The sequence below is a fragment of the Antedon mediterranea genome, chromosome 1 (assembly GCF_964355755.1).
Source record: "Antedon mediterranea chromosome 1, ecAntMedi1.1, whole genome shotgun sequence".
NCBI lineage: Eukaryota > Metazoa > Echinodermata > Crinoidea > Comatulida > Antedonidae > Antedon > Antedon mediterranea.
In genome coordinates, this window is record NC_092670.1 from 36,262,195 (window position 1) to 36,287,816 (window position 25,622).

At 33.9% G+C, this 25,622-nt stretch overlaps 2 protein-coding genes and 1 long non-coding RNA gene across 4 annotated transcripts; 2 read left to right on the top strand and 1 right to left on the bottom strand.

Moving 5' to 3' along the window:
* Positions 1-364: 364 nt before the first annotated feature.
* On the bottom strand, positions 365-25,622 carry LOC140049673 (F-box/LRR-repeat protein 4-like). The gene is made up of 16 exons (XM_072094653.1): positions 25,033-25,622; positions 24,461-24,649; positions 23,766-23,856; positions 22,242-22,371; positions 21,675-21,767; positions 20,735-20,835; positions 20,232-20,356; positions 18,663-18,803; positions 18,035-18,144; positions 16,983-17,092; positions 4,132-4,261; positions 3,714-3,806; positions 3,345-3,452; positions 2,231-2,305; positions 1,902-2,006; positions 365-1,340 (listed from the first exon to the last, which is right to left on the bottom strand). Exons 1-16 carry the CDS (start codon positions 25,057-25,059, stop codon positions 1,205-1,207), a joined length of 1,764 nt encoding a protein of 587 aa, XP_071950754.1. The 5' UTR covers positions 25,060-25,622; the 3' UTR covers positions 365-1,204.
* Positions 8,440-12,461, top strand: LOC140049928 (uncharacterized). Of its 2 annotated transcripts, none has more exons than XR_011845335.1 (3): positions 8,440-8,528; positions 9,021-9,159; positions 11,651-12,459. It is a non-coding gene; the product is annotated as an uncharacterized lncRNA (long non-coding RNA). The 2 variants fall into 2 exon arrangements; XR_011845338.1 differs by lacking the exon at positions 8,440-8,528 and adding an exon at positions 8,729-8,804 and having other exon boundaries at positions 11,651-12,461.
* Positions 13,948-16,988, top strand: LOC140049747 (uncharacterized). Its single transcript, XM_072094715.1, has 2 exons — positions 13,948-14,018; positions 15,630-16,988. The coding sequence occupies exon 2, from the start codon at positions 15,641-15,643 to the stop codon at positions 16,505-16,507; it is 867 nt and encodes a 288-aa protein (XP_071950816.1). The 5' UTR covers positions 13,948-14,018; positions 15,630-15,640; the 3' UTR covers positions 16,508-16,988.

A 25,622-nucleotide genomic window follows, 5' to 3' on the forward strand; every position in this document is an offset into this window, starting at 1 on the left:
TGATTTTCTAATTCAGAAAATGTGCGTTTACTGTGCCTGGAATATTAATATTAATAAATGAACAAAAACTTTGTAAAACAGAGGTAGTGTTGGTGGTATAACTAAACATATTGTAACGATTTTGATACCCCTCTTATTGCTGTGGAGGTTAGTCCTCTTAGGAGGCTTCTGATTGGTGGGTGAATTTGTAATCTAAGGAGGAAGAAACCCACGTGAGGCAGTGGAGCTCCAACAGGAAGAGTCATAGGCTTAAAAAATTATCTGACCCAATCCATACTAGGAATTACTTTGTACCTGAAGTTACACGCAATTATTAGGTAGGGCAAACGAATACCATTTCTATTGTGTACTGTATCATCAGTTGTGAAAAGAATAAAGCACCCCCTGAATTCGTAACAGATTGTAGTTTGTGCTTCTGTACGTCATATTACTTACTTATCGTCGTCGGAATAACACCGACGCCGAACCCGCTAACAACGAGGCATGGAAACGAGGCATGGAAACGTTACAATATCTTTAAAATCACACACAATACTCTCCATGAGTAATGCATAGTATTTATTAAAATGTTAGTTTAAAAAAAACAATATAAACAATTTATTAACATAAAACATATTCAAGCACCGGTAATTGCCTTGCCATAAAAAAAATTGCACAATCAATATTGTATTATTAAAATTCATCATCAGTACCAAAGTACTAAATTTACTTATCTACATTTACTTGTTTATCTTACCCACATGAACAATTTTGCATACTTTTTAAAGTATCAGTAAATTCTGTAACTGGCAATTTTATGAGAAGGCATTATCAGTAAAATGGTTCAGTGGCTGTATTCACCAATCACACTTCAGTGAAGAATTTTCCTTAAATACGTATTTCACTTAAGTCAATAAATATTTAAGCATGGTATTCACTTAATAGAAGAATTCTTATTTTAATGCTGCTTTCCTTGCCAAAGTTTGAATGGTGAAAACATATTTACCAATTACAATTAAGTGAGATTTCCTTTAAATACTAAGTATTTCACTTAAGTAAATAAATATTTATGGATTTCACTTAAGTGGTGTTCAATTTAAAATTGAAGTGAACATGTGAATTGTGTGATTGGTGAATACGGCTAGAGGCTTCCCTGAGGTAAAATTGAGTGCCTTTTCTAGCCTAGGTACTTCCACATCTGGATTCAACAGCTAATGATAGAGGATCAGGATGGATGACTGAAACTTTTCTTGATAGTTACGTTCTGATACTGTGATTCTAGATTGCTTACGACGGCCTTAGTTATCTGCTCACAAAATGATATATCAACAAATATGAGCCGTTTGCACTTAATTAGTACTCTGTTAGAGAAAAAAACACATTTCATTAATGATTTGGAAGGGATTATGATGACAAGGTTTTACACTTTATTGTTTAATTTTTTCTTTCATGGGGTTCACCCAGGGAGTAGAGCTAGATAGGCATGAAGTTGCCTTTTCTCTTCTTCCTTTTTATCCAATTATTTTAATGTTTTATATTATAATGTTATGTTTATGTATTTTTTGGATGAATAAAGAAAGAAATCAAAAAAAAAAAAAAAAAATCATCTGAGACCATGTGTTATATAATGGGTATTATTATAATTGTAGTTGATACATAGTTCTATTTTCACATATTCCCCCTTGGGTGGATTCAGCATATTGTGTATAAGAGAATGGGTTATGGTCACATTTCATGATGAAGGCAATAATTTTTTTAATTTAAAGTGAAATATAAGGGGGAGGGGATGGGGTGTCTGTGTGATGCTCCTCTCTAAAGCTTTCTCCTATGCATTTTCAATATATTATATACTGCAAATAACCAAGCAACAGAAGTGAGCCTTTTGGTCAAGATTCTAACATGGAAAAAGAAAAATACTGTACCTCTCCAGACTATGAGGGCTAATATACCTCATTCCTAACAGGTCTAATTGCTCTAGGTCTTGACAATTGGCAGCGATGGCTTCCAGATCTCTATCTGTTATTGTCCTAAAGAAAAAAAACCATTTTTTTTTAATACAATATATGAAAATCAGGATATGTTATTGTGGGTCCCACTGAACTACCTTTGTCTGCAAAGGTTATCATACATATAGGCCTACATTTAATTTTCATAATACATATAAAATCATAAAGTTTCATTCTAAAATTAATTAATTTATTCATTTTAAAATATCAGTAAGTATAAGTAAATAAATATTATTGGAGTGTACCTATTTGAAGTTAGATATAATTTCTTAAGTTTTCTACACTTTGTCACCAAGATCTCGATTCTATTTACTTGAGAGCTGTAATAGTAAATAAAAAAAAAACAAAGCGCGTAACAATTTCGAAAGGCATTGTGGGATAGAATAGAGCTATGGGTGGCGCCATTGTGAGCCATGGAGTAGGGCGCCCGCATCAAATTAGAAAGTCAAAATCATAGAGGGGATCTGCTAATACTCTAGGGGGGGTAGAGTAATTGACTTCCTAGTTTGGAGGGGGCGCTGCTCCATGCTGTGAAATGGCGTTGCCCAGTTTGACCTTTTAACCCTGTACTTCCGATACTGTGTTTTGAATGAAAATTGAAGAACAAGAGATTCTTGTGTTATAAGTTCTTTGGTTAACTGTGTATTGTGGTGGTAATGTAAACATAACCAAAAACATTATGCATATTCAAATATAACGAATATGTTCATATTCAATGTCTACATCTGCATCTGTTTTTAACTTGTTTGCACTAAAGCTCTGTCTACTCTATCAAACTGATGATGTCATATCACTACCATATTTGGGCACATCAAAGTTTTTTTTGTCACAGTTTGATAGTGTAGACATAGAGTATCACGGTGTGACGTCACAACGATAGAGGGCGCTGCATGGTTCCTAGCCAACCAAACAATGCGTTCAGCGCTACTATGTTGATAAACAGTAAAGATCTGTATTTCTATCAAATTATGCATCTTAGCTTGATTTTTTTAAACTTAAACTGTAGTTGAAGAATAAATAGATTATTAAAAACAAATATTTAGTGATCTTTTAAAATTTTAGTTTGTTTTTAATAAAAATTATTAAGTTTTAAAATGACTACTTCAATAAGCCTATTTCAAACCATTGGTGACCTTGGAGTCACTAAGGCAGGCTGAACGCATCTTTGGTTGCGCTAGTAACCACGCAGCGCCACCTACCGTCGTGACGTCAGCACCGTGATACTCTATAGCATTAGAACACAGAATATATAAATACATTTTACAGTAATAATATGATTCATAACGTGAAGATATCCTTACTATAGGCTGCTAGGTCTGAACAAGCTAAACGTCATTGCTTGAGGCATGTAGTACTTACCACCAGCCTATGTCAAGTTCTAATAGCTCAGGACAGCCATTAGCCAGGGAGCCTAGTCCAATATTAGTCAACGTCTTTGCTCTCCAAAGATCTAAACTCTTTAATTTCCTGAGAAAGAACAACATTACTAAGCATTAAAATAAAACAAGTACAGTAAATACGGTATTTTTTTTTATCTTACATTAGGTATTCACAATTACAGGATAAGTAAATCCATGGATTCTAAATGGTAGCCTTACTTCACTCAATAAAGAATCGAACCAGTGTCATATAGGATCAGAAGGCAAGCCTCTGACCACCTGACCACAGAAGTCAGGACTTAGACTGATGAAAACAAATAAAAACATAAATCTTTGGGTTATTACTCACTTGCAATAATGACCTAGTGACCCCATCACAACATCAAAGTGCTGAATACCTGATACAGACCCTAAATTCAGGTGTTCCAACTCAGGAAAATTCCTGTAAAAATAAAAGAATTTTTTTCTTACTTAAGCTGTAAAAGGTATCTGATTTTTTTAGATATAAGGCGATTTTTTAAATGCACCATAGAAATGAAATTTTAAAAAGTAACATATTCTTATTATTCAGGATAGACTAATTTTAATATCGCTTAGCTGAAAATTTTTTTTTAAGTGTGATGTATCCAAGGTAGTGATATGACATCATCATGTCCATATAAGGGCACATCACATTTTTTTGTCACATAAAGTTTGATAGTGTAGACAGAGCATTACTTGTTGTATTTCATTTCTAACTTGTTGGATATTTTAATTTAGAAACTCACTTGAATAAGAAACAAGCTTGATTGTCTGTGAGGTTTGTGCGGTACAGGTTTAACCGTTGTAGACAATGTAGGGATGATAAACAACCAAAACTAACACCTGTTAGTTGTGTGCAAGCCTGGAAATCCAATTCTAGAAAAAAGAATGGGTACTGGTTAAGATCATTAAATACAGAAACAAGAAGTTGAAAATGTGTTAAGGGTGATGTAGGGGACACAGAGGTGGGGAGAGGAAGAAACAAAGAGGAAGAGAGGAGGCACGGAGAAACCTTAGAAGGTAATGGATGGGAGGGTGAAGGGAATGGATGGGAGAGTGAAGAGAATGGATAGGAGAGTGAAGAGAATGGATGGGAGAGTGAAGGGAATGGATGGGAGAGTGAAGGGAATAGATGGGAGAGTGAAGGGAATAGATGGGAGAGTGAAGGGAATGGATGGGAGAGTGAAGGGAATGGATGGGAGAGTGAAGGGAATGGATGGGAGAGTGAAGGGAATGGATGGGAGAGAGAAGGGAATGGATTGGAGAGTGAAGGGAATGGATGGGAGAGTGAAGGGAATGGATGGGAGAGTGAAGGGAATGGATGGGAGAGTGAAGGGAATAGATGGGAGAGTGAAGGGAATGGATGGGAGAGTGAAGGGAATAGATGGGAGAGTGAAGGGAATAGATGGGAGAGTGAAGGGAATAGATGGGAGAGTGAAGGGAATAGATGGGAGAGTGAAGGGAATAGATGGGAGAGTGAAGGGAATGGATGGGAGAGTGAAGGGAATGGATGGGAGAGTGAAGGGAATGGATGGGAGAGTGAAGGGAATAGATGGGAGAGTGAAGGGAATAGATGGGAGAGTGAAGGGAATGGATGGGAGAGTGAAGGGAATAGATAGGAGAGTGAAGGGAATGGATTGGAGAGTGAAGGGAATGGATTGGAGAGTGAAGGGAATGGATGGGAGAGTGAAGGGAATAGATGGGAGAGTGAAGGGAATAGATGGGAGAGTGAAGGGAATAGATGGGAGAGTGAAGGGAATAGATGGGAGAGTGAAGGGCATGGATGGGAGAGAGAAGGGAATGGATTGGAGAGTGAAGGGAATGGATGGGAGAGTGAAGGGAATGGATGGGAGAGTGAAGGGAATGGATGGGAGAGAGAAGGGAATGGATTGGAGAGTGAAGGGAATGGATGGGAGAGAGAAGGGAATGGATTGGAGAGTGAAGGGAATGGATGGGAGAGTGAAGGGAATGGATGGGAGAGTGAAGGGAATGGATGGGAGAGAGAAGGGAATAGATGGGAGAGTGAAGGGAATGGATGGGAGAGTGAAGGGAATGGATGGGAGAGTGAAGGGAATGGATGGGAGAGTGAAGGGAATGGATAGGAGAGTGAAGGGAATGGATGGGAGAGTGAAGGGAATAGATGGGAGAGTGAAGGGAATAGATGGGAGAGTGAAGGGAATGGATGGGAGAGTGAAGGGAATAGATGGGAGAGTGAAGGGAATAGATGGGAGAGTGAAGGGAATAGATGGGAGAGTGAAGGGAATAGATGGGAGAGTGAAGGGAATAGATGGGAGAGTGAAGGGCATGGATGGGAGAGAGAAGGGAATGGATTGGAGAGTGAAGGGAATGGATGGGAGAGTGAAGGGAATGGATGGGAGAGTGAAGGGAATGGATGGGAGAGAGAAGGGAATGGATTGGAGAGTGAAGGGAATGGATGGGAGAGAGAAGGGAATGGATTGGAGAGTGAAGGGAATGGATGGGAGAGTGAAGGGAATGGATGGGAGAGTGAAGGGAATGGATGGGAGAGAGAAGGGAATAGATGGGAGAGTGAAGGGAATGGATGGGAGAGTGAAGGGAATGGATGGGAGAGTGAAGGGAATGGATGGGAGAGAGAAGGGACCCAGTGGGCACAGAACATAATTTCAACGTTGAATCAACGTTGAAATATAGTTGATTTGTTGAAATCATGTTGTCAGCGTATTTCAAACGTTGAATCAACGTTGAAATAACATTTTTTCCCTAACTATTTTTTTTACGTTTAGTAATAAACATTGAATCAACGTTGAAATAACATTGTCTTTCTAACTAGTAATTTAGGTTAATTAATAAATGTTGATTTAACGTTGGAATAACATTGTCTTTCTAACAAATGTTTTACGTTAATTTATCAATGTTGATCCAACGTTGAAATAACATTGTTTTTCAAACAAATGTTTTACGTTAATTTGTCAATGTTGATTCAACGTTGAAATAACATTGTATTTTTAACTAGAAATTTACGTTAATTTATCAATGTTGATCCAACGTTGAAATAACATTGTATTTCTAACTAGAAATTTACGTGTTATTATCAATGTTGATCCAACGTTGAAATAACATTGTCTTTCTAACTAGTAATTTACGTTAATTTATCAATGTTGATTTAACGTTGAAATAACATTGTCTTTCTAACTAGAAATTTGCGTTAATTTATCAATGTTGATCCAACGTTGAAATAACATTGTATTTCTAACTAGAAATTTTCGTTTTATTATCAATGTTGATCCAACTTTGAAATAACATTGTCTTTCTAACTAGTAATTTAAGTTAATTTATCAATGTTGATCCAACGTTGAAATAACATTGTCTTTCTAACTAGTAATTTACCTTAATTTATCAATGTTGATCCAACGTTAAAATCATATTGTATTTTTAACTCGAAATTTAAGTTAATTTATCAATGTTGATCCAACGTTGAAATAACATTGTATTTTTAACTAGTAATTTACGTTAATTTATCAATGTTGATCCAACGTTGAAATAAACATTGTATTTTTAACTAGTAATTTACGTTAATTTATCAATGTTGATCCAACGTTGAAATAACAATGTATTTTTAACTAGAAATTTACGTTAATTTATTAATGTTGATCCAACGTTGAAATAACATTGTATTTTTAACTAGAAATTTACGTTAATTTATTAATGTTAATCCAACGTTGAAATAACATTGTCTTTTTAACTAGTAATTTAAGTTAATTTATCATTGTTGATCCAACGTTGAAATAACATTGTCTTTCTAACTAGTAATTTACGTTAATTTATCAATGTTGATCCAACGTTGAAATCACATTGTATTTTTAACTAGTAATTTACGTTAATTTATCAATGTTTGATCCAACGTTAAAATCACATAGTATTTTTAACTAGAAATTTACGTTAATTTATCAATGTTGATCCAACGTTGAAATAACATTGTATTTTTAACTAGTAATTTACGTTAATTTATCAATGTTGATCCAACGTTGAAATAACATTGTATTTCTAACTAGTAATTTACGTTAATTTATCAATGTTGATCCAACGTTGAAATAACATTGTATTTTTAACTAGAAATTTACGTTAATTTATTAATGTTGATCCAACGTTGAAATAACATTGTCTTTCTAACTAGTAATTTACGTTAATTTATCAATGTTGATACAACGTTGAAATAACATTGTCTTTATATCTAGAAATTTACGTTAATTTATCAATGTTGATCCAACGTTGAAATAACATTGTATTTTTAACAAGAAATTTACATTAATTTATCAATGTTGATCCAACGTTGCAATAACATTGTATTTTTAACTAGAAATTTACGTTAATTTATCAATGTCGATAACATTGTATTTCTAACTAGTAATTTACGTTAATTTATCAATGTTGATCCAACGTTGAAATAACATTGTATTTTTAACAAGAAATTTACGTTAATTTATCAATGTTGCTCCAACGTTGAAATAACATTGTCTTTCTAACTAGTAATTGACGTTAATTAATCAATGTTGATCCAACGTTGAAATAACATTGTATTTCTAACTAATAATTTTTTTCAAACAATTATTATTTTTGTTTTTCAATGTTATTCCAACGTTATTTTAACGTTGAAATCCAGTTGCCATTTTCAAATGACATGTTTTCAATGTTGAAAAACTCTTGAAATTATGTTGTTTTTTCAAACAATTATTATTTTTGTTTTTCAACGTTAAATTAAAGATAAATTATATTTAATACTTAAATTTTTTAATACTAAGTGCGTTGCCATTGAAGTTTCAACGTTAAATTAACATTAGATTTCAGTTGGCGGTTTATTTTATCATCCTTTATTGTAAAACAAATGATTATTGGTTATTTAGGAATTTTAGATTGGCAAATATTATTGTCTCTGTATAAATACAAAAATGTTCTAGAAGTTGTGTTGAAAATTGAATGATCCTTTCATGCAAGATCAAATTTCATAAGATACGAGCTTGTCATTGGTTAGTTTCGTATTGATAAAATTTTGAAACTGGTGTCAGTAATTTCAGTTACTTCGACGTAGGCTAGGCCTACAGTAGTTTAAGTGGTGTGTAGAAAAAAAAGGCTCGTCATTGAAATTGTCAAATAAGTATGTTTTGAGGTAGGAAAACAATCTTTTTTATTTGTAATCTACTAATTTATAAGCTTTGAGCTTGACTATTTCACCCTTATCAATAGCTTATAGCCTCTGGTCTAGTAGGCCACACATGCATAGCTAGCTAGGCTATAGCCTGGTAGGCTAGGCAGGCTGCCAAACTGATGAACTGAATTCACTCACTAGGCCTAGTGGAAGCATTTAGTATTATGCATGTCAAAGGGCAAACATTTGCCTTGCCAAGGATAACTACAGTACTGTACTTATTATGGTTATAAAATGGTATGTATTTTAGGCCTTTTAGTTCAATACTTTCTTTATTTAATATCCAAAAGTATACATAAATATAACATTATAATATATAATTAGTTGGCCTAGCTAGCTTTCTGCTAGGCTGTCTACAGTAGCTGCTAATGCTATTATTAGTGTTAATATACAAACACATGCTGCTAGCCTAGGACGGCTATTTGTTAAACTTACTCGCTTTCTTTATTTCAGATTGTAGGCCTAGCTAAGGCCCTTAGGCCTATGCCTAGCTAGAGTACAAAATAATGAAGTACATGTAGGCCTATAATCTTTTCTATGTGAATCAAACGAGAAAAATCTAATGGATGATCAATATTTTTATATACAAAAGGTTGGTATTTATAGTTCTTAACTTTAATATTGAATTGAATAAATATTATGCCGTGGTTAGGATTCCGGCACCGCAACTCAACTTCCCATCGTTAGGGAATCCGACACGCTAAATTGCCCATGCCCAGAGCGAAGTAATTATAGCTTGCACTAGTGCCACAGACCGCGCACCACATTACCCGAGAGTCGGAGTGTTAACTAGGGATGTACTGTGTAGCCAAAGATATCTTTGCTGTGGCCTAGTTAGTCGTCGCGCGGGGGAGAGAGCGATGGATGAAACTTGGCCTAGGCCATACATGAATTAATAATTACGCCACGCGTTAAAATAATTATTATGATATTGATAAGAATCAGCTTGCGTATTTCAAGAAATGTACGAAAATGAGTAGCGTAGCGTTGCGACACCGACTTCTCCCGAACAGTTCTGTTTTTTTTTCACATCCGCACGGCGGCTGCTGTCAACAAATCAACTTGTATACGATTGCATGATGTTATGTACAGTATAAATGCGTTATATGAAATCTTTTATTTTGTACTTGAAAAATCATAAAAAATAAAACTAGTCATGCAATTATAATTCATAAATATATAAAGTTTATATATGAATGAAGCAAATTTAATTACGAAATAAATAGGCCCAATGGTCAGATCTAGCTGGTAGGCCTACTAGTATTAGTAGGCATGTAGGCCGGCTAGTTCGCCGTGGCGCAGCTATTAAAATGATCCATCGCTGTAAAGCTTGGTTCCCACTAGAACGTAACGCAAGGACGTAAACGCAACGCAAGCGTTTTAACCAATGACAAGCGAAGTTATAGACAGTTAGCAATCACAAGCGAATAAGCCATCGCTTGTGATTGGTCAATTTACTTGCGTTGCGTTACGTCCTTGTGTTGCGTCGCTAGTGGGAACCACGCTTTGGTCTGTTGTAGACAAAAATAGAATCGCCGATTACCTTGCTCTGGGCATGCGCAATAGCGTGTCGGATTCCCTAACGCTGGGCAGTTGAGTTTCGGTGCCGGAGTCCTAACCACGGCGTAAATATTAATACAGTGTTGCAATATTATTTACATATAAATTGAATTGATTGCATATTTTACGTGTAAGTGTGAAATGATGTTCTGAATTGAATTTTTGTTTATGTACAGTATGATTTTTGAACAATGTGTTACAGATATAATTGAACTGAACAATTTTTTTTTAAATGTTTTGTTGAATATGCCGTCACTATAGAGTTGTTCACTTTGACCAAAAATTAGATTTAAAAAAATGCATTTGTACCTTAAAAGGGGGACAATTTAAACAAACAATTGGTTTTTGGTTAAATGTACTGTTTATTTTGTATTTTTGTTACCGTATTTTCCGGAGTATAGGTCGAGACTTTGTGGGAAAATTTTAATTGCAAAATCGGGGGGTCGACTTATACTCCGACCATGCGATTTTTGAAAAAAATCAAGCCGAAAAAATTCGTTCAAAAGCCGTCAGCTGTCAAGGCCTAGCAAGGTCAGTGGCCTATCATCAATCACTCACAGGAGTTTTCAATTTAATAATACCTACATTGTACAAAATAATACAACTCCAACAAGTACTGGTACAAGTACTATTAATATATAACAAAGATTAATTTTGATGTTTATATTACGCTTTTATTAAAATAATTAAGAATAAATAGTTTTCGTTTGTGTTTCATATGCTTCGTATTCACTCGCGAAAACATCGTAACACACACCACAAAACGAACTACACGATGTTGGAATGTCCATGCAGCATGTTTGTTATTCCGCGATATTTTCATCTATACACATGCGCAGTTTGTTTGTTTGTTCGTAATTACAATTACTGCGCATGTCTATTCATAAAATAAATTCTCCTCAGTCCGGCGCGTGTACATTTACAGATAACGCGATTTACAACTACTCGCCTGTACAATAATAAGCCTCCTAACGAAAAACTCGTTTTAATTTATTCGAGTGACGCGAAAAAACATTGCTGATGGCAAGTACTGTAACGCTACATCGCTGTCATTTATTGTAGGCTGGCGAAGACGGCGGCGAAGCCGTTGTGATTACGTCCGTCCGATATTGATTAGGCATACACTTTAATAATTGTATAAACAAACAACCACATTTCATACATTTCTAGCCTTCTTTGAACTTTAAAGTAAGTTGTGTTATTAGCCGATTTTGGGGGTCGACTTATATTCAGGTCATACCAAAATCAACGATATTCTAGGTCAAAGTTGGGGGTCGACTTATACTTGGGGTCGACCTATACTCCGGAAAATACGGTAAGTGAAATCTTTATTGTTTTTGTTTATTTTCTACGGCAAGTGAATATCTAAATTGTTAAAATTGCAAAATGGCAAGGTATTCAAAGTATGATTGTATTAATCTTCATTGTTCATGTTTTTTGGGGACAATAAATCTTTCAACAATTAATTTTTTACTGTATTATTTTTGTTTAAAACTACAATAACTTGATTGAATTTGTTTCAGGTTTGGAAAAATAATATTGCCACACTTTTGGAAAGCATAGGACAATGTCAACACAGGAATCGAGGCAACTGTTTATTGACTAATCGGAACAATGCAATTACAGTATTGTGTTATTGCCATCATTTGGACTTCTGCAACATTAGCACAAGGCACCTGTGACGTGTGTTGTATTTATTGTGTTTTACTGTAATCAGCGAATATTTATAGTTATTCAATCATGTTAGTTGGCAAACATATTACAAACTGGTTATTAGTATATTTTTTATACTTAACATTGGTACCTGAGAACTGTCAGTGAGGACGTACATTATTTGATTGTTGCTTGGATTTTGCCTGATGATTTGATAACACCTGATTAAATGTTATTTTATGTTTTTATAGAAATTAAAGATTAGTAAGATATACAGTATTTATAAAATGTCTCTATTGATGGATTCTGCGACGTAACAGTAACTTTACTACTAACTACTTTAAAACCGTTGATTCAAATTGGATATAGTAATTCAACAAATCAAATTTCAACGTTAAATCTATGTTTAAATTTACGTTGATGCAAATTTTCATTTCAACTTAATTATTACGTTGTTTCAACGTTAATAATTTCAACATTGAATCAACATTGATAATTTCAACGTAGACATTTTTACGTTGTTTCAACGTTGAAAATCTATGTTGAATCAACGTTGACATTTTTGTTGAGGCAAACTTTCATTTTCAACCATTTTTTCAACGTTATTTCAACGTTACTTATTTTAACGTTGTTTCAACGTTGATAATTTCTATGTTGATTCAACGTTGACATTTACGTTGAGGCAAACTTTCATTTTCAACCATTTTTTCAACGTTATTTCAACGTTACCTATTTTAACGTTGTTTCAACGTTGATAATTTCTATGTTGATTCAACGTTGACATTTACGTTGAGGCAAACTTTCATTTTCAACCATTTTTTCAACGTTATTTCAACGTTACCTATTTTAACGTTGTTTCAACGTTGATAATTTCTATGTTGATTCAACGTTGACATTTAAGTTGAGGCAAACTTTCATTTTCAACCATTTTTTCAACGTTATTTCAACGTTACTTATTTTAACGTTGTTTCAACGTTGATAATTTCTATGTTGATTCAACGTTGACATTTACGTTGAGGCAAACTTTCATTTTCAACCATTTTTTCAACGTTATTTCAACGTTACTTATTTTAACGTTGTTTCAACGTTGATAATTTCTATGTTGATTCAACGTTGACATTTACGTTGAGGCAAACTTTCATTTTCAACCACTTTTTCAACGTTATTTCAACGTTTGCAGATAACGTTGAATTAACGTTAATTCAACCAATTTTTGCCCACTGGGGAATGGATTGGAGAGTGAAGGGAATGGATGGGAGAGTGAAGGGAAGATAAGGAGGGAGAGGCGGGAATAAATCAGAAGACAGAACATACAGATGCAAGTAGAGTTGCCGAGAATGAATGAAGATTGCTAGAAGATACATTTCCGTCCCTTTATCTTATTTATAATCATTTTACATCTACAAAGTTTGGATTTCTCAGACCACTCATGCCAAAGATTGACACTCATCTAATTTACAACAAACATACAATAGGCACCATTTAAGTACAGTTGAACACTTGTATTATCTTTAATCATAGTTATTTGTTTGAATATATTATCTATACTAACGTTGGTCAATTGCTTTTAGTTTTTAATGATAAACCTAAACACACACACATTTTGTATTCTGTGTAGCTTTGTGCCTATTTTATCTTTAATAATAACTTATCTCTAGTTATGGGGTCAAGTGTCATCATTAATTTTTAAAAAAACAGGTCACGCAAATTGATGTTGCAATTTTCATGAATAGTATTTCTGGATAACCTTTTTGTTTTGTTTGTGTTGTATATTATCTATTATTCAGCATTGTTTGGCAAACAAATTAAAAATACACTGGATAGTATTAAATGGACTGTACCATTTCTAAAATAGGTGATTTAAATATATACTCTTACATAGTCAATAAGCAAAATTTTATAATAATAATAAATATATATCAAATAAACAATATTAATATTAAGTACTACTACTACAATAAAAAGAATTATATATAAATATCATTTAAGAAAAAATGTTTCATAATACGGACAAAATTTATTTTATATATTTTTTTACAATAAATAACTGTCCCATCTATTGATTATAAATGTTGGCAGGGTGCCAAGAATGTTGGTTTGTATGGGATACAATTCACTATTTATAATACCCTGGACAGGTTTTGTAAACAGAACAAATGCAGCTAAGCCTGGGGTCATTTAGTCAAGAATATTGTACTATACGCATTAGTGATAAACATCGACGAAGCAAAATACCAAGTACCGTAAGTCAATTATTTTCTTTCATTAATTCAAAAACTAATTGCGATTTTGATGGTTTTAGACCTATAATTAGTATTTAATTTAAAACATTAGTTTTGCTAGTCTAAAATATACATACTGTACTGTAGTATCATTTAGATTGGCATCTGTTAGAAGGGGATGGGTTTATGGCTTGAAAAAAAGTGATTTTTCTTCCATGCAGTAACAGATTTAAATGATTGTATTTTTCACAGTAATAATTTTTATTTTGATATATCAATGTTATAAATATCATCACCATATGAGTAGGCCGGTTCTGTCTACACTATCACCTATAAAAAAAAGTGTGATGTGCCCAAACATGGTAGTGATGCCAGAATATGGTAGTGATATGACATCATATATAGACACATCATATTTTTTGTCACATAAAGTTTGATGGTGTAGCAGAGCTTAAGGTCTCACAATTCTTTGATATGTGCATTTTTTGGATCCTAGGATATCATAAATAAATACATAAAATATTATAAATATTGGAAAATATCAGATTGACAAAATAGAAAACACTGTAGAATGAAATAATGTAAAATTAAAGATATGCGAGAATTTGGATTTTAATCATACATTTACTAATTTATTTACTGCAAAGAAAAATAACTTTGATAACATTTTACATGTTCATAATAAAGCTCTGTCTACACTATCAACTTTATATGACAAACAAATGTAATGTCCCCATATACTGTATGGACATGATAATGTCATATCACTACCAATATTTGGGCATACCACTACCATAATTGGGCACATCACACTTTTTTTGACAAACTAGTTTGATAGTGTAGAAAGAGCTTACGGAGTAATTTGGATTGTTTTTACATTTATTACTGAAGTAAACTATATTTTACTGCAGTAACAATACTGCTTACTTTATCTTCAAATAATAATTTCAAATAAACTTGGATCTTGTCCCAAATACCAAAGTTTCCATAAAATAAATAGTTGAGCGAAGTTATCGCCACAATTCATTTATATAAATCGTTGAGGCGTATCAACTATTCAACTTCTAAATCTATTCATGTGAAAAATAGAATCTTTGATGACAAACTCAAACAACAAGACATTTTTAGAATTACAAAGTATCAGGTTTCTGGCTAATCTTATCCTAAAAATCCTCTGAATTAAAATTAAAATCTTACAGAAATATAATACTAATTAATTAGCAAAAAAAACAACTGCAATTTGCAAAACAATAGATTAACGTGACTTTCTTCTTTACAAAGAAGAGGATTTTTTTTTTTTACAATTGACAAGAAACTATCACCAAAATTTGATTTATTGTTAGTAATATTTAAACATTTTGATTTATATGTAATGGTGATCAGCAAATAAAGACTAAAACTCTGTCTACACTATCAAACTAGTTTGACAAAAAAGTGCGATGTGCCCAAATATGGTAGTGATATGACATTATTGTGTCCATACAGTATATACAGTAGACACATCACATTTTTTTCACACATAAAGTTTGATAGTGTAGACAGAGCTTAAAAATAAATTGAATATATTATTCTATTCATTTAATAGGTTTTATTTTAGACAATGTTCTAATGTTATGTTATATTTTAGGTGAGAAGGCCATGGCTGACTCACCACTTCCAGACTACAGCAAAAAGGGGAAACCAACTCTAGTATTTGGTCGTAGAGGATTCACACAGGAATCTCTCCACCACCCGCTAGGACTATGTATCACTAAGGAAGACAAAATCGCAATCGCCAACAGCAAGACGAATGAAATCAAAATCTTTTCGCCTGATGGGGAATTCTCTGCGTCTTATAAACTGAACAGCGTCAATCTAATGGTTGACGATGGCGTGACAGCAGTTACTACTGACCCGATCGGTAACTTGGTATGTAGCTATACAGACGGGCACCAGGTGCAAGTAATGACAGCCAACGATGGTAAGCACAAACGTGATGTGATGTTAGACACGAAATGTAATTTCAAACCTTGGGGCGTGGCCTGCAGCTCTACCTGTTTCTACGTTTGCGACAGGCAAAATGCTTGCATTCGGGTATTCGCCGCCGATGGGAAACACATGAAAGATATTGGTAAGCGAGGAACAGATCCGGGTGAATTCACGGATCCTGTCGGTATCGCAATAATGCCAAACGGTAAACTCGCAGTGACAGATTTTCAAAACAACAACGTACAGATCTTCAATGAACAAGGCACGTATTGCTGTACGTACGGTACAGAGGGAAGTGGACCGGGAGAATTTAATCAGCCAATGGGAATAGCAGTTGACCGTACTGGCTTTATAGCGGTAACGGAATGGAAAAATAATCGTGTACAGATTCTTGATGCTATGGGTAACTCTGTGACATGTTTTGGAGAACAAGGTGCGGGAGACGGGGAATTCTTCTCGCCAAGTGGCGTGGCAATAACGAAGGATCGGCAAATTGTTGTGGGAGATTTTAACAACAATCGCATACAAGTTTTTTGAAACTGACAATGTTTATACTGTATAATGAACTATAAAAACATAATTCCTAATGTAAGCTATATGTTTAAACAGACAGGTACTACTTTCGTACTCTTATTTCTAAACAAATAGGTAGATTTACTACTACATAACATAGATTTTTAAATATTACATTATTTTAATGGATAGGGTTTGCTTAATTTGAATATGTATATATATTAATCAGTTATTATCTTGTACAACCACATAACCGGGTTTAAATCGAATGACTCCTTGTGTTTTATGAATTAGATGTCAATATTTTAAGTCTATAGTAATATACTCTAAATACATTTGCAGGGGTGGATCAAAGATTTTTTTTAAAGGGGAGTGGTAACATATAATATTAATAGTCTGTCAAAAATGTAAACAAAAAAAATTTCACAATTTTATTTTAGCTATCAAAAGGGGGGCATGCACCCTGAGCGCTACCCCCTTGATCTGTAAGAATAGTTACCCGTTAACTGTGTACATGTGTCTGCTATAGTCTGCAAGTTCTCACCGCTAAGAAACGTACAGCAGTTTAGCTGTAAACGTTCTAAATTCATTCCACACTTCTTAATGAATCTGTGGACAGGAAGATTTTAAAACTTTGCATATAATCAAGAAATTGTATAAAATAAGGATAAATTTACATATTAAACTTTAAAACTGGTAAACAAAAACTGTAAAAAAAATACATGAATAAAAGAAACTGTATGGGCATGTTATTCTGATCTTTTACACAACTCTTTCTACACTATCAAACTAGTTGGACAAAAAGATGTGTGCAATTATGGTATTGATATGCCCAAATATGGTAGTGATATGATGTCATCGTGTCCATATATCAGAACATCACATTTTTTTCCCATACAGTTTGATTGTGTAGAAAGAGCTTAATATACAGTACTGTATGTTTATGTGATGACAATTCTCATAAAAAACAGCTATCTACTGTAAATTGCATTTGTTACTAGTTGATTTTGGGTGGTTGTAATTGCCATTGCTTCTAACCCACCAATCAAAAATCATTTTACAACCACTTTTTTCATCTGGAGGTCGTGGGTTCGAGTCCCACCTGAGAAATACTTGCAAGTGTTTTCAATAGTGTACAATAAAATGAAGTACAAGATTATGTCAGAGTAAAGCAATCACCTTACCAATTACGCTCTCACCCCCCCCCCCCCCCTGATGCAAAGCTACTTCATAGTACTTAAATACAATTATCATACTACAGTATAAATAAATATACTTTTATAATGTAGAGCAATCACCTTACCAATTACGCTCCCACTCCCGCCCCCCCCCCCCTGATGCAAAGCTACTTCATAGTACTTAAATACAATTATCATACTACCGTATAAATAAATATACTTTTATACTGTAGAGCAATCACCTTACCAATTACGCTCTCACCCCCCCTGATGCAAAGCTACTTCATAGTACTTAAATACAATTATCATACTACCGTATAAATAAATATACTTTTATACTGTAGAGCAATCACCTTAAATATACTTTAAATACCTATCAAATGTTTCTGGAGTTATCGTCCCCCAGTTACCACACCAAGCTAGGCTCAGATGCTTCAGTTGTCTACATCGTGATGAAAAACTGTCCATGGCAGAATTGTTGAACTACAAAAAAATTCAACAAATCAAGTTTCAAAAATTATATTATAAAAACAAAAACTTGAATTCCCTGACTACAGTATTCTAGCCAAAATTCCATGAGTTTTACATGAGAAATACTTGTATAAATAGTTTCTATATTTCATTCCATGTACTTTTAATAGTCAAAAAATTATAATTAAAATTCCATGATTTTCCAGGTTTTCAATGCCTTATATGAACGCTGTGTAAATGCATATACTGTACAGACTTATTCATTTTCATACCTGCTCTAGTCCGGCTCTGGCAAATTTCATTTTCACCATACAGCTATGAGCCAATCGATATGTCCATAGCCGCATGGTGTGTTGTGAAAACAAAAAATTGAGGTTTGATTTTATTTGCCAAAACCGAACTGAAGCAGGTTTGATAGACGCTTCATAGAGCCTAGACATATTGGAGAGAAAGAAGACTAATAACCATTAATTAATTAACTAGTCTTTTAATTAATTAGTCAACTATGATAAAGATGATTTAACACTTACTTTAGACCAATATGGTTGAATGTTAAGCTGGCCATACAGGAGGGAATCATAACAATTCTTCTTGAAGAGGTGACACACAGACGCAACTTGACAAAGCTCAACAACAGTTAAATGCTGAAATATTAACTGGATCACTTCTGCCTAAAAAAACATTTATGTTTAGGTTTATGAATACTATGCTGAATAGAAATATATATCACATGGCAGTGGTGCTGAAATTGTATTATATGAAGCAGTAGGCTATTATGGAGATCAGTTAAGCTCTGTCTACACTATCAAATGTTCACAATGTGGTAGTGATATGTCATTGTGTGTATACAGTATATGGGCACATCACATTTATTTGTCACATAAAGTTTGATAGTGTAGACAGAGCTTTAGACTAGGTGATATATATTATACAGATATTGCCTGCCAAAGCGGCAGCTGAGGGATATATATAATTCCCCGAGAACATAATATCATCCCGAGGGGATGTTAAATCTTATATTTTACTGATATAAAAGGCGATATCTGTTATATTACATAGTCAAGGAACAAGTCTGCTGGGTCGGGTGAAGCTAGGCTAGGCCTCCTATTTGTATCGTTTGTAAACAAGCTGCCTAGTATATAGACACCTTACCTTGCAAAGAATAATATACAGATAATTACTAATTAATGATTCCTTGGCAATTAAATATTCACTAGCCTAGGTCGTTTAAATAATAACAGAAGAATTTCCATCAATAAGCCTACATCAATAATAATAATATTATCAGGTAGGCCGAATAAATAATAATAATTTGTCTTCTCTTTGAGCCGAATCACCGGATGTTTAGTGCGTCGCGCGCGTACCGGTTACTACTGTGAGTATTAACCAATCACAAACGGTGTTTCATCCAGGGAGGACTAATAATAAATGAGGGCGCTATGTATGCATAGTTTAAATAGTTTAGTTGAGTAATTTCTTCAAGCAAGTTCCGTGGCGCAGCGCATGAAGCGTTGTCTTGTGATGGAGTGACAATTTCATCGGGAGTTCAAGACCCACTAGATGACTTTTGTTTATTTATTGGCAAACGCGGGTGTTGCCACACGAAAATTACACAGTCAATATCATCGTACTCGATAATTTATATGACTAATGACAGGGACACGATAATTACGCGAAAATTACTCGGTCAATGTCATCGTTCTCGAGGATATATACGATTTACGATCCTCGCAGCAGTAGTCATGTGATGCAGTTTCAATCAATCACTTTCACGTATTTACATGGCTATGTAATAAATATATATATATATATATGTCGTTTCCATATATAAATGTGATGTGCCCATATGAACACGATGATGTAATATCACTACCATATTTGAGCACATCACTATCATATTTTAGCACATCACACTTCTTTGTCAAACTAATTTGATAGTGTAGACATAGCTTTAGGGGTTTGCCCTGAAAATTGAGTATGACCATCCCCCTAAAAAATTGATTAACCTCAAATTTAGGGGATTTCCCCTCCCCAAGGATGTACTGTTTATTTGTTAGGTCAGAATGTAGATAATTAGGATTAAATAATGAACATTTTACCGGTAGAATATCAAATCCACCATTAAAGCCAGCCCCTTCTATACTTATTGATTGTAAATCTGATGGCTTTTCATCTGCCTTTGAAATTCCCAGTTTCTGCAAGCCATTGTATAGTTCATCTATATCTGTATAATAAATTATGATGATATAATGATTATTATATGGGAATTATAAACAAGCTCACACAATTTATAAACAAAACTCAAGAAGAGTACTCCCCCAGTGACATTAAAATATATTAATGTAAATGGGGGAATAACCGGCGACTTGCAGCCTACCGGGCTGAATTGCGCCCAGGTGTGGATGACACTTCAGCGGAAAATCAAACGTCAGTGTTTCGTTTTCACAACGTTCCACGTGGCTAGGTGCCAACCGATATGCACAGAGCCGCATGAAAATAAAACATTGACGTTCGATTTGATTTGACGGCAACAGACAAAAACAGTTGGGAAAGACCTATAATACAGGAATTATTAGTGGATATTTTTAATAAGTTTTCTTACCTGTTCCATCATGCGAGTCTGATGTGATGCCTACTAACTGTATAGCATCAATCTCTGGGTAATAGTCTAAGTGTCTGTGTCTGAAAACTACACGTAATAGCCTGTATATAATAAATATCGTATTATTTGCATAAAAGACATGGCTATTCAACCCTAGGCCGGTACAACATCTAGTAATATCAACCTAGATTGATTTTGGATTGCAGATCAAAATTTCAGAAATTAGCTGGTGTACCAAATTAGGTACAGTATAATAGAACAATAAAATCTCAAAAATTAAAACAACGGCTATTGTACTTCTTGGAAGTTGAGACAATGGTATGCAACCTGAAACAATTGTATTTTTTAGAGTGTGAAGATACAAAATGACAATTACTCATGGTTATAAAAGAAAGCCAGATAAAACAATGGACAGAAGTAAAGCGTGGTTCCCACTAGCGACGCAACACAAGGACGTAACGCAACGCAAGTGAATTGGCCAATCACAAGCGATGTCTTATTCGCTTGTGATTGCTAACTGTCTATAACTTCGCTTGTCATTGGTTAAAACGCTTGCGTTGCGTTTACGTCCTTGCGTTACGTTCTAGTGGGAACCAAGCTTTAGGTCAAGTTTAAAAGCATATAGTATTATCTTTTTGAAGAAAGAACTTTATAGAGCTTTATTAACAAAATGTTTAGAATTTAACCTTGTTACTCTATGCCGTGACAGTTTTAATAAAAATGAATTGATGTTTGTTTCAAATTAAAAATATTACATGGTACAGTACAGTTTCTGGGAAAAACAAATATACACCCTTTAGGTCTATCTCACAATATCCCATTTTCAGATTTTTTTTTAAAGAATTAATTTTATAGATTAGAAAATAATTAAGACCTCAATAATGTATATTTTGAGACGGTTTCTATTTTTATTTACGGTATTAGGAGAGAGTTTACTTACGCTGTTGGAAAAGAGCAGCTCTTTAAATTTTGTTTGAAAATACGGAATTGGTTGATGGCTGACATCTCAGAGCAGCTGTACAGGCATTCCCACCTATACAAGAAAAGTTGTAAACATTTCTGAATTATGAGATTTAAAATAAAATAAGTATAAATGAATAATAATTATTACCAAAATACAGTAAAATACTTTTAAGGGAAAAACTTTGGCCCGGGACACAACAAACCAAAGTGTTTTAAGTCTTCAATATGCGTTGTCCCATTAATAGGGGTTGGCCGAAGTGTTAAAACATATATCCTGAAAAGGGAGTGTTCAATCAATCAATCAATCGTTCGATTTATATAGCGCCATTCCAACATTCATTGCTCATGGCGCTGTAAAAAATCAGAAAAGGTGAGTTTTGAGTAGTGACTTAAAGTGACTCAATAATGATGTGTGTTTAATGTTCAAGGGTAGGTGGTTCCAGAGCCTAGGTCCAGCAACACTGAAAGTCCGATCTCCCCAACTATGTTTGCTCCTTGGAATGTCCAGTAGCACTGTGCTCTACTGTAATAAAAAATAACATACCTAATATTCTCCTTCTCGTTAGTATCTTTATCGGTTATATTACAAGCATAGACTTCATAAACTGCCCCAGGGTGGTACGTCTCATAGAAGGCAATGTTGCTAGGATACACAGGAGTTTCAAACCATAAATCTGCAACAACAAGAAAAATTTACTTGTTAAGCTTTGTCTACACTATCAAACTGTATACTGTGACAAAACAATGTGATGTGCCCATATATAGACATGATGATGTCATAGCACTACCATATTTAAGCATATCTCTACCATATTTAAACATATCACTACCATAATTGGACACATCACAGTTTTTGTCAAACTAGTTTGATAGTGTAGACAGAGCTTTATTTGAATACAGTACCATATTCAATTCATTCAATTCACATTTATGAACGTCCAGAAGACAAAAGTAACAAAAACAAAAGGCAAGTGATAATACAAAAAAATGGACGAAGGCAAATCCCAAAAAGATTATAATCTTGTGACAGGATTGCCTTTACAAATTTTAATTAAGAGAAGAAAAAAAATATAAATAAAGAAAATAAATTAATTAAACAATAAAGAAATTATAAAAAAATATATAAAACCAGTAGATAAAAGTTGAAATAAATGAATAACAGAAAAAAGTACAGCTGTATGGCATATAGCAAATATGATGACAAATGAATAATAAAGGTAGCTAGTTACGGAACATGAAAACAACGACCATATCAGATACGATCAGTAATGAGACAAAAGGTAATTTTTAATTTTATTATAGAATGAATAGCAGGTAGCAGCACAGGAAATTGAGGGGGGGGGGGGGGGGAGGGGTTAAAACAATATTGTCCCTTGATAAAGAGTTTACAACAGCAACAGCAACACTGCATAAATGCTGATAAGAGAGTAGAGTTTGTATAGTGAGTAAGGAAACCTTGACTGGATTTAATGCCAGCAAATCCTTTAACTAAAAATGTTAGAGTTTGTTTCTGCATCATGCTTCTGCACAATGCTGAATAAACGGTTATTTGACAATAGATTAATTATATCATTTGTAGAAATTGTTTAAATAAAAGGTGGTGGTAAATTTGTAACCTTACTCAAAATGATATGTGCTCAGACAGCCAAACATTATTAGATACTACAGTGGTTGACTCAACGTCAAAGATGATCAATCAAATATTAATAAGTGTTATTCTATGTTGTGGCTAAAGTTGTGTACTAGCATATCGTATAATTAATACACAATTGAATGACTGTCTTAACCATCATTTTGAGAATGTCAGTTGAATGGTTTTAATATCAATTAAAGATTTGCATTGCAAATACAGTGCAATGTTTAGTGACCACAGTGGAAATAAATTGCTTTTTGTACTTTTCTGTGTTTTTATCCTTGTTTGATCCACTTGATCAACAGAATGAAATAATAAATAAACACTATTTGTGTTTATCAACGGATTAACGGGAAAGTATGGTTAAAAATGTGTCAACGATGTTGATTTTTTAATTCATTTAATAAGTTCAAGGGATACCACACAAAAACTCACCAACAAAGTCCTGTCCTGCATAACTTGTTCTTTGGCTGTCAATTACTTTGGGCGCAGAGGGGGCCGTCAACCACCAAATCCCATAAGTTCTCTATAGATATCATAAATTATTATTATTACATTAATAAGGATAATTTTCACTTACACTACAGTAGGCAAGGTACATTATCCAAGCAGTACAGTATCTAAATCATGGTTTAAACAAATGATAATGATAAATAAATAACTAATAAATGGATTCATAAACACACAACATTAGGAATGAATGACAAAAACATGAGAAAGATACTGGTACAGTACAGTAGGTACCGTCATCTTTTTACACAAAGGGCTACTACAGTCATTTCTTTAAAGACACATTTGAGATGAATTTGGTTATCAATATGGACTTTATTGAAAACGAGAATATGAGGCGCAAAGTTATATTTGCTACGTGTCATATTTTAAAAATTTGTTATTGTTGAAATAAATAAGTACGCATCTAACAGTGAACACAAACTCGCCAATTACAGGATGGATATACTATTTATAATTTATTGCACTAACTTGAGGCTTCTGGGAGTGGAGTTTAAGAAAGAATTGTGAGTTACTGTACAACTCTGCTGGCACTAGAGGTCAAGATTGAACCCCGGACCTTGGGATTGGAAGGCAAGCATGTTAACCACCAAATTACAGCTCCACTTATTAAAACGTACCAACACCGCTGCTTGTGTGTAGTCGCCATATTGGTTTAATAAGTTTGGTTCTCCAACCAGGTTGGTCATGGAGTATCCAATAGAATTCTCACGTCCATATTGAGAACTGAAATGAATGACATTAGAAACAAACTGAGTCACAGCGCCAATCTTTTTCACTTGTTTCATTTTGCTTCCGTCTAGATAATTCTGAAAAAAATTTAATAAAATCATACATTATTGTATGTATTGAAAATATAAAAAATATAGATTTATAAAATCAATCCTAAAATATGATGCTTTATAATTTGATATTTACCCCAAAACAATTAACAAAAACAATGATTTTGCTTTAAACTTAACCAAAAACCATCGACTTCCAGACAATGGACATCTCTGATTTATTTATACACATAGAAATAGGCCTAGCCTACACATTATACTGACATGACAATATTTTTTTCGCATTTTTTTCCCTTTCATTTAATCCAATTAAATTATTATCAGGTAATATAAAATAATGACAATTTAATAATTATAATTATGTCTATCCTAGGCCTAGAAAATAACATTAATCAAATTGTTTTCCTCACCTTTTTATTCCACGAATTTCCAGCCATTTTGCATGAATGGTGTTTAATTTTAGGCCTACAACAACAGGAGACCACAAACGCATACAATACGCTGCGGCTCCTCGACTTCTGATCGGCCAGAGTTACAAAAGCTTAGTTAGGCCTTCAATCGGAAATGATTAAAGGAAAAACTTGACGTTCGGAAGGAAATACACACTTATTATTTAAACACTTCGGAAGGTAGTACGACTACAGTAGACTATCTATCTCTTTAGCATTTTAGTAGTCCAAATGTTTTCTTTTGTTTATCTTTTTACCAACCTCTCTTCTTTTTTTTTTTGTCTGCTTTTTTCTCTAGGCTTCGGTAAATTGGTGGCGCTGTGTCAAAAAGAGAGACTCGCTCGCTCGCCAAAGCGTGGTTCCCACTAGCGACGCAACACAAGGACGTAACGCAACGCAAGTGAATTGACCAATCAAGCGATGGCTTATCCACTAACTAACGACGCAACACAAGGACGTAACGCAACGCAAGTGAATTGACCAATCACAAGCGATGGCTTATTCGCTTGTGATTGCTAACTGTCTATAACTTCGCTTGTCATTGGTTAAAA